Below are 11,615 nucleotides of genomic sequence, written 5' to 3'. Positions count from 1 at the left end.
CCCCCGATTTTGGGGCATTTCCCCCCGATTTTTGGGGTTCTTTTTCCCCCCCGATTTCCTCCCAATTTCCCCCAAATTCCACCCAAAATCCCCCCCCAAATTCCCAACCCCTCCCCCCTCCCCCTCCCCCTTTTCCGGGCTCGCCCCTCCCCCCCCCCCCGCCCCTCCCCCACCCCCTTTGGACCTTGCCCCTCCCCCACCCGCGGCCACGTCGGGTCCCAAGTCCGGGGGGGGGGGGAGGGGCGGGAAGGGGGGGGTGGGGGGAGGGGCAAGGTCCATTTGGGGGGGGAGGGGAGGGGAGGGGAGAGGGGGGAGGGGTGACACCGCCCCTCCCCCACCCCCCACCCCATGGACCCCCCACCCCAATTTTGGGTAAAAAAAAAAGGGGGAGGGGGGGGAGGGGAGGTTTTGGGGGGGTCCCCACCCCCCCTCCATGGGGTGGGGGAGGGGTGAGGGAGGGGGAAGGGGAGGGGGGAAGGGAGGGGGGGGTTCAAAGGTCAGGCGGGCCCCGCCCCCCGCCCCGCCCCCACCCGGGGGTATTTAGGGGTCCCCCCCTTTGGGGGGAGGGGGGAGCCGGAGGGACCCCACGGGTGAGGGGGGGGGGGAGGGGACATTGGGGGGGATTTTGGGGGGGATTTTGGGGGATTTTGGGGGGATTTTGGGGGATTTGGGGGGATTTTGGGGGGGATTTTGGGGGGATTTTGGGGATTTGGGGGGATTTGGGGGATTTTGGGGGATTTGGGGGGATTTTGGGGGGGATTTTGGGGGATTTGGGGGGATTTTGGGGGGATTTGGGGGATTTGGGGGGATTTTGGGGGGGATTTGGGGGATTTTGGGGGGATTTTGGGGGGATTTGAGGGGATTTTGGGGGGATTTGGGGGGATTTTGGGGATTTTGGGGAGGATTTGGGGGGATTTGGGGGATTTTGGGGGGATTTTGGGGGCTTTTGGGGGGATTTTGGGGGATTTTTGAGGGGATTTGGGGGACTTTTAGGGGAAATTTTGGGGCTTTTGGGGGATTTGGGGGGATTTGGGGGATTTTGGGGGGATTTTGGGGATTTTGGGGGATTTTGGGGATTTGGGGGGATTTTGGGGGGATTTTGGGGGCTTTTGGGGGGATTTTGGGGGATTTTTGGGGGGATTTGGGGGACTTTCAGGGGGAATTTTGGGGCTTTTGGGGGATTTGGGGGGATTTGGGGGATTTGGGGGGATTTGGGGGGATTTTGGGGGGATTTGGGGTTTTTTGGGGGGGATTTTGGGGGGACGGGGCCTTTTGGGGACAATTCAGGGAGTTGGGGACAATTTGGGGACATTTTTGGGACATTTTGGGGACAATCTGGGACAATCCGGGACATTTTTGGGGCATTTTGGGGCCTTTTAGGGACATTTTGGGGCATTTTGAGGACATTTTGGGGCATTTTAGAGACAATTTGGGGCATTTTGGGGGCATTTTGGGGACAATCGGAGACGTTTTGGGACATTTTGGGGCATTTTGGGAACATTTTGGGGACATTTTGGGGCATTTTAGAGACAATTTGGGGCATTTTGGGAACATTTTGGGGCATTTTGGGAACAATCTGGGACATTTTGGGGCATTTTGGGAACATTTTGGGGACAATTGGGGCATTTTGGGGACATTTTGAGACATTGTGGGGCATTTTAGAGACAATTTGGGGCATTTTGGGGACATTTTGGGGACAATCGGAGACGTTTTGGGACATTTTGGGGCATTTTGGGAACATTTTGGGGCCTTTTAGGGACATTTTGGGGCATTTTAGAGACAATTTGGGGCATTTTGGGAACATTTTGGGGCATTTTGGGAACATTTTGGGGACAATTGGGGCATTTTGGGGACATTTTGGGGCATTTTGGGAACATTTTGGGGCATTTTGGGACATTTTGGGGCATTTTGGGAACATTTTGGGGACAATTGGGGCATTTTGGGGACATTTTGGGACATTTGGGGCCATTTTGGGACATTTTGGGGACATTCTGGGATATTTTGAGACATTTTGGGGCCCTTTTGGGACATTTTGAGACATTTTGGGGCCATTTTGGGGCATTTTGGGACATTTGGGGCCATTTTGGGACATTTTGGGGACATTTGGGGCCATTTTGAGACATTTTGGGGCCCTTTTGGGACATTTTGAGACATTTTGGGGCCATTTTGGGGACATTCTGGGATATTTTGGGACATTTTGGGGCCATTTTGGGGCCATTTTGGGGACATTCTGGGACATTTTGGGACATTTTGGGGCATTTTGGGAACATTTTGGGGACAATTGGGGCATTTTGGGGACATTTTGGGACATTTTGGGACATTTTGGGGCCATTTGGGGCCATTTTAGGGACATTTTGGGGCATTTTGGGGCATTTTAGGGACATTTTGGGGACATTCTGGGATATTTTGGGGCATTTTGGGGCATTTTGGGAACATTTTGGGGACAATTGGGGCATTTTGGGGACATTTTGGGACATTTTGGGACATTTTGGGGCCATTTGGGGCCATTTTAGGGACATTTTGGGGCATTTTGGGGCATTTTAGGGACATTTTGGGGACATTCTGGGATATTTTGGGGCATTTTGGGGCATTTTGGGACATTTTGGGGCCCCGCAGGTGCCACCATGAAGTTCTGGGTCGCGCTGGTGGCGGTGACGCTGCTGGCAGGTGAGTGACGTCATCGGCCCCAAATTGGGGGAATTTGGGCGAATTTGGGGCAATTTGGGGGGATTTGGGGAGGGATTTTTCAAGGGGATTTTTGGGGGATTTGGGGGGGATTTTTTGAGGGATTTTTGGCGGAATTTTGAGGGATTTTTGGGGGGATTTTGAGGGATTTTTGAGGAATTTTGGGGGGAATTTTGAGGGATTTTTGGGGGTTTTTTTTGAGGGATTTTTGGGGGGAATTTTGGAGGAATTTTAAGGGATTTTTGAGGGATTTTTTGCGGAATTTTGAGGGATTTTTGAGGAATTTTGGGGGGGAATTTTGAGGGATTTTGGGGGGTTTTTTTTGAGGGATTTTTGGGGGAAATTTTGAGGAATTTTGGAGGGGTTTTGGAGGGATTTTTGGGAGGATTTTTGAGGGATTTTTAGTGATTTTTTGAGGGATTTTGGGGGGGTTTTGGGAGGATTTTTGAGGGATTTTTGAGGGATTTTTAGGGATTTTTTGGGGTTTTTTTAGGGATTTTGAGGGATTTTGGGGGGGATTTTGGGAGGATTTTTGAGGGATTTTTTTCAGGGATTTTTTCAGGGATTTTTTCAGGGATTTGGCGGCGAATTTTGGAGGAATTTTTGGTGGAGTTTTGAGGATTTTGGGGGGGGTTTGGGGGAATTTTTTGAGGGATTTTGAGGGATTTTTGGAGGGATTTTGGGGGGATTTTGGGGGGATTTTTGAGGGATTTTTTTGAGGGATTTTTGAGGGATTTTGGGGCCATCCGGGAGGGGGGATTTTTGAGGGATTTGAGGACGGAATTTTGAGGGGGAATTGGCGCAATTTGGGGGAATTTCTGGAGAGAATTTTTGAGGGATTTCGGGGGATTTTTGGAAGCATTTGGGGGCGGATTTTTGAGGGGTTTGGAGGCGGATTTTTGAGGGATTTTGGGGGGGATTTTGAGGGATTTTTGAGGGATTTTGGGAGGAATTTTGAGGGACTTTGGGAGGAATTTTGAGGGATTTTTGAGAGATTTTGGGAGGAATTTTGAGGGATTTTGGGAGGAATTTTGAGGGATTTTTGAGAGATTTTGGGAGGAATTTTGAGGGATTTTGGGAGGAATCTTGAGGGATTTTTGGGGGCATTTCGGGGGATTTTTTTCAAGGATCCAGGGTGGGTTTTGAAGGAATTCGAGGGCGATTTTTGGGGTGAATCTCCCCCTTTTTTTTTTTTTCCCCCTCCCCCTTCCCCTCCCCCAGGCTGCGGGGCTGACGACCCCTCCCCCACGCCGAAGCCCCCCGCCCCCCCCGCGCTGCCCTCGAAGGTCTGGGGGCTCCTGGGGGCCCTGGAGGAGGTGGCCAAAAACGCGACCGAGAGGCTGCGGGAGAGTCCCCTGGGCCAGCGGCTGCAGTGAGTGCGGGGACCCCAAAAATCGGGGGGTGGGGACACCCCAAAAATGGAGGAAGAAACCCCAAAAAAATTGGGGGAGGAACCCGCAAAAATTGATGGGGGGAAACCCCAAAAATTGATGGGGGAAAACCCAAAAATTGAGGCGGGAAAAACAAAAAAGTTGGGGGGGGAAACCCCGAAAATTGAGGGGGAAAACCCCCAAAAATTGGTGGAGAAATCGTCAAAAATTGAGGGGAGGAAACCCCAAAAATTGAGGGAAAAACCCCAAAAATTGAGGGGGAGAAAACCCCAAAAATTGGAGGAGAAAACCCAAAAAATTGGGGGAGAAATCCTCAAAAATTGAGGGGAGGAAACCCCAAAAATTGGGGGAGAAAACCCCCAAAAATTGGTGGAGAAATCCTCAAAAATTGAGGGGAGGAAACCCCAAAAATTGAGGGGAAAACCCCAAAAATTGGAGGAGAAAACCCCAAAAATTGAGGGGGAAAACCCCCAAAAATTGATGGGGGGAAACCCCAAAAATTGATGGGGGAAAACCCAAAAATTGAGGCGGGAAAAACAAAAAAATTGGGGGGGGGGAAACCTCAAAAATTGAGGGGGAAAACCCCCAAAAATTGGTGGAGAAATCCTCAAAAATTGAGGGGAGGAAACCCCAAAAATAAGAGGGGAAACCCCCCAAAATTTGGGGAGAAATCCTCAAAAATTGAGGGGAGGAAACCCCAAAAATTGAGGGGAAAACCCCAAAAATTGGAGGAGAAAACCCCAAAAATTGAGGGGGAAAACCCCCAAAAATTGATGGGGAAAACCCCAAAAATTGGAGGAGAAAACCCCAAAAATTGAGGGGGAAAACCCCAAAAATTGGAGGAGAAAACCCCAAAAAGTTGGAGGAGAAAACCCAAAAAATTGGGGGACAAATCCTCAAAAATTGAGGGGTGAAAACCCCAAAAACTGGGGGAGAAAACGCCAAAAATTGACGGGAGGAAACCCCAAAAATTGAGGGGGAAAGCCCCCAAAATTTGGGGGGAAAACTGGAGGAGAAAACCCCAAAAATTGGAGGAGAAAACCCCAAAAACTGGGGGAGGAAACCCCAAAAATTGGGGGGAAAACCCCAAAAATTCTAAACTCCCCCAAAATGACCCCAAATCCCGTTTTTTCCCCCAGGAACGCGCCCAGAGGGATTCGGGATCTCTGTAGGGATTCTAAACTCCCCCAAAATGACCCAAAATCCCGATTTTTTCCCCCAAAAACACGACCAGAGGGATTCAGGGACTCTGTAGGGATTTAAGGACTCCTAGAGGGATTCAGGGACCCCAAAATGACCCAAAATCCCGTTTTTTTCCCCCAAAAAACGCGACCAGAGGGATTCAGGGACTCTGTAGGGACCCATAGGGACTCTATAGGGATTCTAAACTCCCCAAAATGACCCAAAATCCCGGTTTTTTTACCCAGGAACGCCCTGCGGGAGCTGCGGGAGCTGCGGGACGATCCCATAGGGACCCATAGGGTTTCTATAGGGACCCATAGCGACTCTATAGGAACCCATAGGGACTCTATAGGGATTCTAAACTCCCCAAAATGACCCAAAATCCCGTTTTTTTCCCCCAGGAACGCGCTGCGGGAGCTGCGGGAGCTGCGGGAGCTCCCATAGGGACTCTATAGGGATTCAAGCACCCCCAAAATGACCCAAAATCCCGGTTTTTTCCCCAAAAAACGCGACTAGAGGGATTCAAGGACCCCCAAAATGACCCAAAATCCCGGTTTTTTCCCCCAGGAACGCCCTGCAGGAGCTGTGGGAGCTGCGGGACGATCCCGTCGGGTTTCTATAGGGACCCATAGCGACTCTATAGGAACCCATAGGGACACAATAGGGATTCAAGCACCCCCAAAATGACCCAAAATCCCGTTTTTTTCCCCCAGAAACGCGACCAGACAGATTCAGGGACTCTATAGGGATTCTAAACTCCCCAAAATGGCCCAAAATCCCGGTTTTTCCCCCCAGGAACGCTCTGCGGGAGCTGCGGGAGCTGCGGGAGCTACCATAGGGTTTCTATAGGAACCCATAGGGACTCTATAGGGATTCTAAACTCCCCAAAATGACCAAAAATCCCCGTTTTTTCCCCAAAAAACGCGACCAGAGGCATTCAAGGACCCCCAAAATGACCCAAAATCCCGGTTTTTTCCCCAAAAAACGCGACTAGAGGGATTCAAGGACCCCCAAAATGACCCAAAATCCCGGTTTTTTCCCCCAGGAACGCCCTGCAGGAGCTGCGGGAGCTGCGGGACGATCCCGTCGGGTTTCTATAGGGACCCATAGCGACTCTATAGGAACCCATAGGGACACAATAGGGATTCAAGCACCCCCAAAATGACCCAAAATCCCGTTTTTTTCCCCCAGAAACGCGACCAGACAGATTCAGGGACTCTATAGGGATTCTAAACTCCCCAAAATGGCCCAAAATCCCATTTTTTCTCCCCAGGAACGCGCTGCGGGAGCTGCGGGAGCTGCGGGAGCTACCATAGGGTTTCTATAGGAACCCATAGGGACACAATAGGGATTCTAAACTCCCCAAAATGGCCCAAAATCCCGGTTTTTTCCCCAAAAAACGCGACCAGAGGCATTCAAGGACCCCCAAAATGATCCAAAATCCCGTTTTTTTCCCCAAAAAACGCGACCAGAGGGATTCAAGCACCCCCAAAATGACCCAAAATCCCGGTTTTTTCCCCCAGGAACGCGCTGCGGGAGCTGCGGGAGCTGCGGGAGCTCCCATAGGGACTCTATAGGAACCCATAGGGACACAATAGGGATTCTAAACTCCCCCAAATGACCCAAAATCCCGGTTTTTTCCCCCAGGAACGCCCTGCGGGAGCTGCGGGAGCTGCGGGAGCTCCCATAGGGACTCTATAGGGATTCAAGCACCCCCAAAATGACCCAAAATCCCGTTTTTTTCCCCAAAAAACGCGACTAGAGGGATTCAAGGACCCCCAAAATGACCCAAAATCCCGGTTTTTTCCCCCAGGAACGCCCTGCAGGAGCTGCGGGAGCTGCGGGACGATCCCGTCGGGTTTCTATAGGGACCCATAGCGAGTCTATAGGAACCCATAGGGACACAATAGGGATTCAAGCACCCCCAAAATGACCCAAAATCCCGGTTTTTTCCCCCAGAAACGCGACCAGACAGATTCAGGGACTCTATAGGGATTCTAAACTCCCCAAAATGGCCCAAAATCCCAGTTTTTTCCCCAGGAACGCGCTGCGGGAGCTGCGGGAGCTGCGGGACGATCCCGTCGGGTTTCTATAGGGACCCACAGGGACTCTATTGGATCCCATAGGGACACAATAGGGATTCAAGCACCCCCAAAATGACCCAAAATCCCGTTTTTTTCCCCAGGAACGCGCTGCGGGAGCTGCGGGAGCTGCGGGACGATCCCGTCGGGTTTCTATAGGATCCCACAGGGACTCTATAGGAACCCATAGGGACTCTATAGGGATTCAGGGACCCCCAAAATGACCCAAAATCCCGTTTTTTTCCCCCCAAAACCGCGACCTTAGGGATTCAGGGACTCTATAGGAACCCATAGGGACTCTATAGGGATTCTAAACTCCCCAAAATGACCCAAAATCCCGTTTTTTTTCCCCGAAAAAAGCGACCAGAGGGATTCAAGCACCCCCAAAATGACCCAAAATCCCGTTTTTTCCCCCAGGAACGCGCTGCGGGAGCTGCGGGAGCTGCGGGACGAGGCTCGGGGCCGCGTGGCCGAGTACGGGGCGGAGGCGCGGGCGCTGCTGGAGCTGAGCGCGGCCGATCTCCGCGCCCGCGGAGCCGCCTTCGCTCGGAAGCTCCGCAAGCGCCTGAACCGCGACTCGGAGGAGCTGCGGCGGCGCTGGGACGGGGGGGCCGCCGCCATCAGGGCCCTCTGGGCACCCCCCGAGCCCCCCCGGGATGGGGAGGATTGAGGGGAGACCCCCCCCCCCACCCCGCAGTGAGGAGGGGGCGGGGCGGCAATAAACGGGTCCCGGAAAAGGGATGGGAAGGTCCCAAAAATGGGTCTGGGGTCTTAAAAAGGGATCGGAGCACCCTAAAATGGGGTCTGGGGTCCCTAAAAAGGGGTCTGGGGTCCCCAAAAGGGGTCTGGGGTCCTAAAAATGGGTCTGGGGTCCCTAAAAAGGGATGGAAGCACCCGAAAAAGGGGTGGGAGGGTCTCAAAAAGGGGTCTGGGGTCCCAAAAAGGGATCGGAGGGTCCCAAAAAGGGAACTGGGGTCCCCAAAAAGGGGTCTGGGGTCCCCAAAAATGGGTCTGGGGTCCCAAAAAGGGATCGGAGGGTCCCAAAAAGGGATCTGGGGTCCTAAAAAGGGGTCTGGGGTCCCCAAAAAGGGGTCTGGGGTCCCTAAAAGGGGTCTGGGGTCCTCAAAAAGGGGTGGGAGAGTCCCCAAAAAGGGGTCTGGGGTCCTAAAAATGGGTCTGGGGTCCTCAAAAAGGGGTCTGGGGTCCCAAAAAGGGATCGGAGGGTCCCAAAAAGGGGTCTGGGGTCCTAAAAAGGGGTCTGGGGTCCCCAAAAAGGGGTCTGGGGTCCCTAAAAGGGGTCTGGGGTCCCAAAAAGGGATCGGAGGGTCCCAAAAAGGGGTCTGGGGTCCTAAAAAGGGGTCTGGGGTCCCCAAAAAGGGGGTCTGGGGTCCCTAAAAGGGGTCTGGGGTCCTCAAAAAGGGGTGGGAGAGTCCCCAAAAAGGGGTCTGGGGTCCTAAAAATGGGTCTGGGGTCCTCAAAAAGGGATGGAAGCACCCGAAAAAGGGGTGGGAGGGTCCCAAAAAGGGGTCTGGGGTCCCATAAAAGGGGTCTGGGGTCCCTAAAAATGGGTCTGGGGTCCCAAAAAACGGGTGGGAGGGTCCCAAAAATGGGTCTGGGGTCCTTAACAGGGGTCAGGGGGGTCCTAAAAGGGGTCTGGGGTCCTCAAAAAGGGGAGGGAGGGTCGCCAAAAAGGGGTCTGGGGTCATAAAAAGGGATGGGAGGGTCTCAAAATGGGGTCTGGGGTCCTAAAAAGGGGTGGGAGGGCCTTAAAAAGGGGTGGGAGGGTCTCAAAAAGGGGTCTGGGGTCCCCAAAAAGGGGTCTGGGGTCCCCAAAAAGGGATCGGAGGGTCCCAAAAATGGGTCTGGGGTCCTAAAAAGGGCTCTGGGGTCCCTAAAAGCGGTCTGGGGGGGGCCTAAAAGGGGTCTGGGGTCCCTAAAAGCGGTCAGGGGGGTCCTGGAAAGGGGTCTGGGGTCCTCAGAAATGGGTCTGGGGTCCCTAAAAAGGGATCGGAGCACCCGAAAAAGGGGCGGGAGGGTCTTTAAAAGGGGTCTGGGGTCCTCAAAAAGGGATCGGAGCACCCAAAAAAGGGGTCTGGGGTCCCAAAAAGGGGTGGGAAGGTCCCAAAAATGGGTCTGGGGTCCCCAAAAAGGGATCGGAGCACCCTAAATACGGGTCTGGGGTCCCCAAAAAGGGGTCTGGGGTCCCCAAAAGGGGTCTGGGGTCCTAAAAATGGGTCTGGGGTCCCTAAAAAGGGATGGAAGCACCCGGAAAAGGGGTGGGAGGGTCCCAAAAAGGGGTCTGGGGTCCCAAAAAAGGGGTCTGGGGTCCCATAAAAGGGGTCTGGGGTCCCAAAAAGGGATCGGAGCACCCTAAAAAGGGGTCTGGGGGTCCCTAAAAGGGGTCTGGGGTCCTCAAAAAGGGGTGGGAGAGTCCCCAAAAAGGGGTCTGGGGTCCTAAAAATGGGTCTGGGGTCCCATAAAAGTGGTCTGGGGTCCCTAAAATTGGGTCTGGGGTCCCCAAAAATGGGTCTGGGGTCCCAAAAAGGGATCGGAGCACCCAAAAAAGGGGTCTGGGGTCCCAAAAAGGGGTGGGAAGGTCCCAAAAATGGGTCTGGGGTCCCCAAAAAGGGATCGGAGCACCCTAAATACGGGTCTGGGGTCCCCAAAAAGGGGTCTGGGGTCCCCAAAAGGGGTCTGGGGTCCTAAAAATGGGTCTGGGGTCCCTAAAAAGGGATGGAAGCACCCGAAAAAGGGGTGGGAGGGTCCCAAAAAGGGGTCTGGGGTCCCAAAAAGGGGTCTGGGGTCCCTAAAAATGGGTCTGGGGTCCCATAAAAGGGGTCTGGGGTCCCCAAAAATGGGTCTGGGGTCCCCAAAGGGCCGGGAGGAGCTCGCAGCAGCTGCGGCGGCGCTGGGACGGGGGGGCCGCCGCCATCGGGGCCCTCTGGGCACCCCCCGAGCCCCCCCGGGATGGGGAGGATTGAGGGGAGACCCCCCCCGGAGTGAGGAGGGGGCGGGGCGGCAATAAACGGTGATGGGAAAGCGGCGGGGTGGTTGTGGGGAGGGGGCGGGGGGCGTCTAAAAAGGGGTCTGGGGTCCTAAAAAGTGAACGGAGGGTCGCAAAAAGGGGTGTGAGGGTCTCAAAAAGGGGTCTGGGGTCCCCAAAAAGGGGTCTGGGGTCCCAAAAAGGGATCGGAGGGTCCCAAAAAGGGGTCTGGGGTCCTAAAAAGGGGTCTGGGGTCCCCAAAAAGGGGTCTGGGGTCCCTAAAAGGGGTCTGGGGTCCTCAAAAAGGGGTGGGAGAGTCCCCAAAAAGGGGTCTGGGGTCCTAAAAATGGGTCTGGGGTCCTCAAAAAGGGGTCTGGGGTCCCAAAAAGGGATCGGAGGGTCCCAAAAAGGGGTCTGGGGTCCTAAAAAGGGGTCTGGGGTCCCCAAAAAGGGGTCTGGGGTCCCTAAAAGGGGTCTGGGGTCCTCAAAAAGGGGTGGGAGAGTCCCCAAAAAGGGGTCTGGGGTCCTAAAAATGGGTCTGGGGTCCTCAAAAAGGGGTCTGGGGTCCCAAAAAGGGATCGGAGGGTCCCAAAAAGGGGTCTGGGGTCCTAAAAAGGGGTCTGGGGTCCCCAAAAAGGAGTCTGGGGTCCCTAAAAGGGGTCTGGGGTCCCAAAAAGGGATCGGAGGGTCCCAAAAAGGGGTCTGGGGTCCTAAAAAGGGGTCTGGGGTCCCCAAAAAGGGGTCTGGGGTCCCTAAAAGGGGTCTGGGGTCCTCAAAAAGGGGTGGGAGAGTCCCCAAAAAGGGGTCTGGGGTCCTAAAAATGGGTCTGGGGTCCTCAAAAAGGGGTCTGGGGTCCCAAAAAGGGATCGGAGGGTCCCAAAAAGGGGTCTGGGGTCCTAAAAAGGGGTCTGGGGTCCCCAAAAAGGGGTCTGGGGTCCCTAAAAGGGATCGGAGGGTCCCAAAAAGGGGTCTGGGGTCCTAAAAAGGGGTCTGGGGTCCCCAAAAAGGGGTCTGGGGTCCCTAAAAGGGGTCTGGGGTCCTCAAAAAGGGGTGGGAGAGTCCCCAAAAAGGGGTCTGGGGTCCTAAAAATGGGTCTGGGGTCCTCAAAAAGGGATGGAAGCACCCGAAAAAGGGGTGGGAGGGTCCCAAAAAGGGGTCTGGGGTCCCATAAAAGGGGTCTGGGGTCCCTAAAAATGGGTCTGGGGTCCCAAAAAACGGGTGGGAGGGTCCCAAAAATGGGTCTGGGGTCCTTAACAGGGGTCAGGGGGGTCCTAAAAGGGGTCTGGGGTCCTC

The 11,615-nt window shown here is 54.1% G+C and overlaps 1 protein-coding gene across 1 annotated transcript; it reads left to right on the top strand.

Moving 5' to 3' along the window:
* The first annotated feature begins 537 nt into the window (after positions 1 to 537).
* Positions 538 to 8,097, top strand: LOC138101354 (apolipoprotein E-like). The gene is made up of 4 exons (XM_068999150.1): positions 538 to 590; positions 2,617 to 2,667; positions 3,907 to 4,057; positions 7,757 to 8,097. Exons 2-4 carry the CDS (start codon positions 2,625 to 2,627, stop codon positions 8,007 to 8,009), a joined length of 447 nt encoding a protein of 148 aa, XP_068855251.1. The 5' UTR covers positions 538 to 590; positions 2,617 to 2,624; the 3' UTR covers positions 8,010 to 8,097.
* The last annotated feature ends 3,518 nt before the right edge of the window (positions 8,098 to 11,615 follow it).

The sequence above is a fragment of the Aphelocoma coerulescens genome, unplaced genomic scaffold (genome assembly GCF_041296385.1).
Source record: "Aphelocoma coerulescens isolate FSJ_1873_10779 unplaced genomic scaffold, UR_Acoe_1.0 HiC_scaffold_251, whole genome shotgun sequence".
Lineage (NCBI taxonomy): Eukaryota > Metazoa > Chordata > Aves > Passeriformes > Corvidae > Aphelocoma > Aphelocoma coerulescens.
Note: the sequence above shows the minus strand (reverse complement) of the source record. Positions and strands in the feature narration are given on the sequence as shown.

Excerpts from the sequence above, each read along its gene's own strand:
- LOC138101354 (XM_068999150.1), top strand. The coding sequence starts at position 2,625 with ATGAAGTTCTGGGTCGCGCTGGTGGCGGTGACGCTGCTGGCAG. Across the intron at positions 2,668-3,906 it reads GGCGGTGACGCTGCTGGCAG|GCTGCGGGGCTGACGACCCC; the intron begins GTGAGTGACGTC and ends CCCCTCCCCCAG. Across the intron at positions 4,058-7,756 it reads CCCCTGGGCCAGCGGCTGCA|GAACGCGCTGCGGGAGCTGC; the intron begins GTGAGTGCGGGG and ends TTTTTCCCCCAG.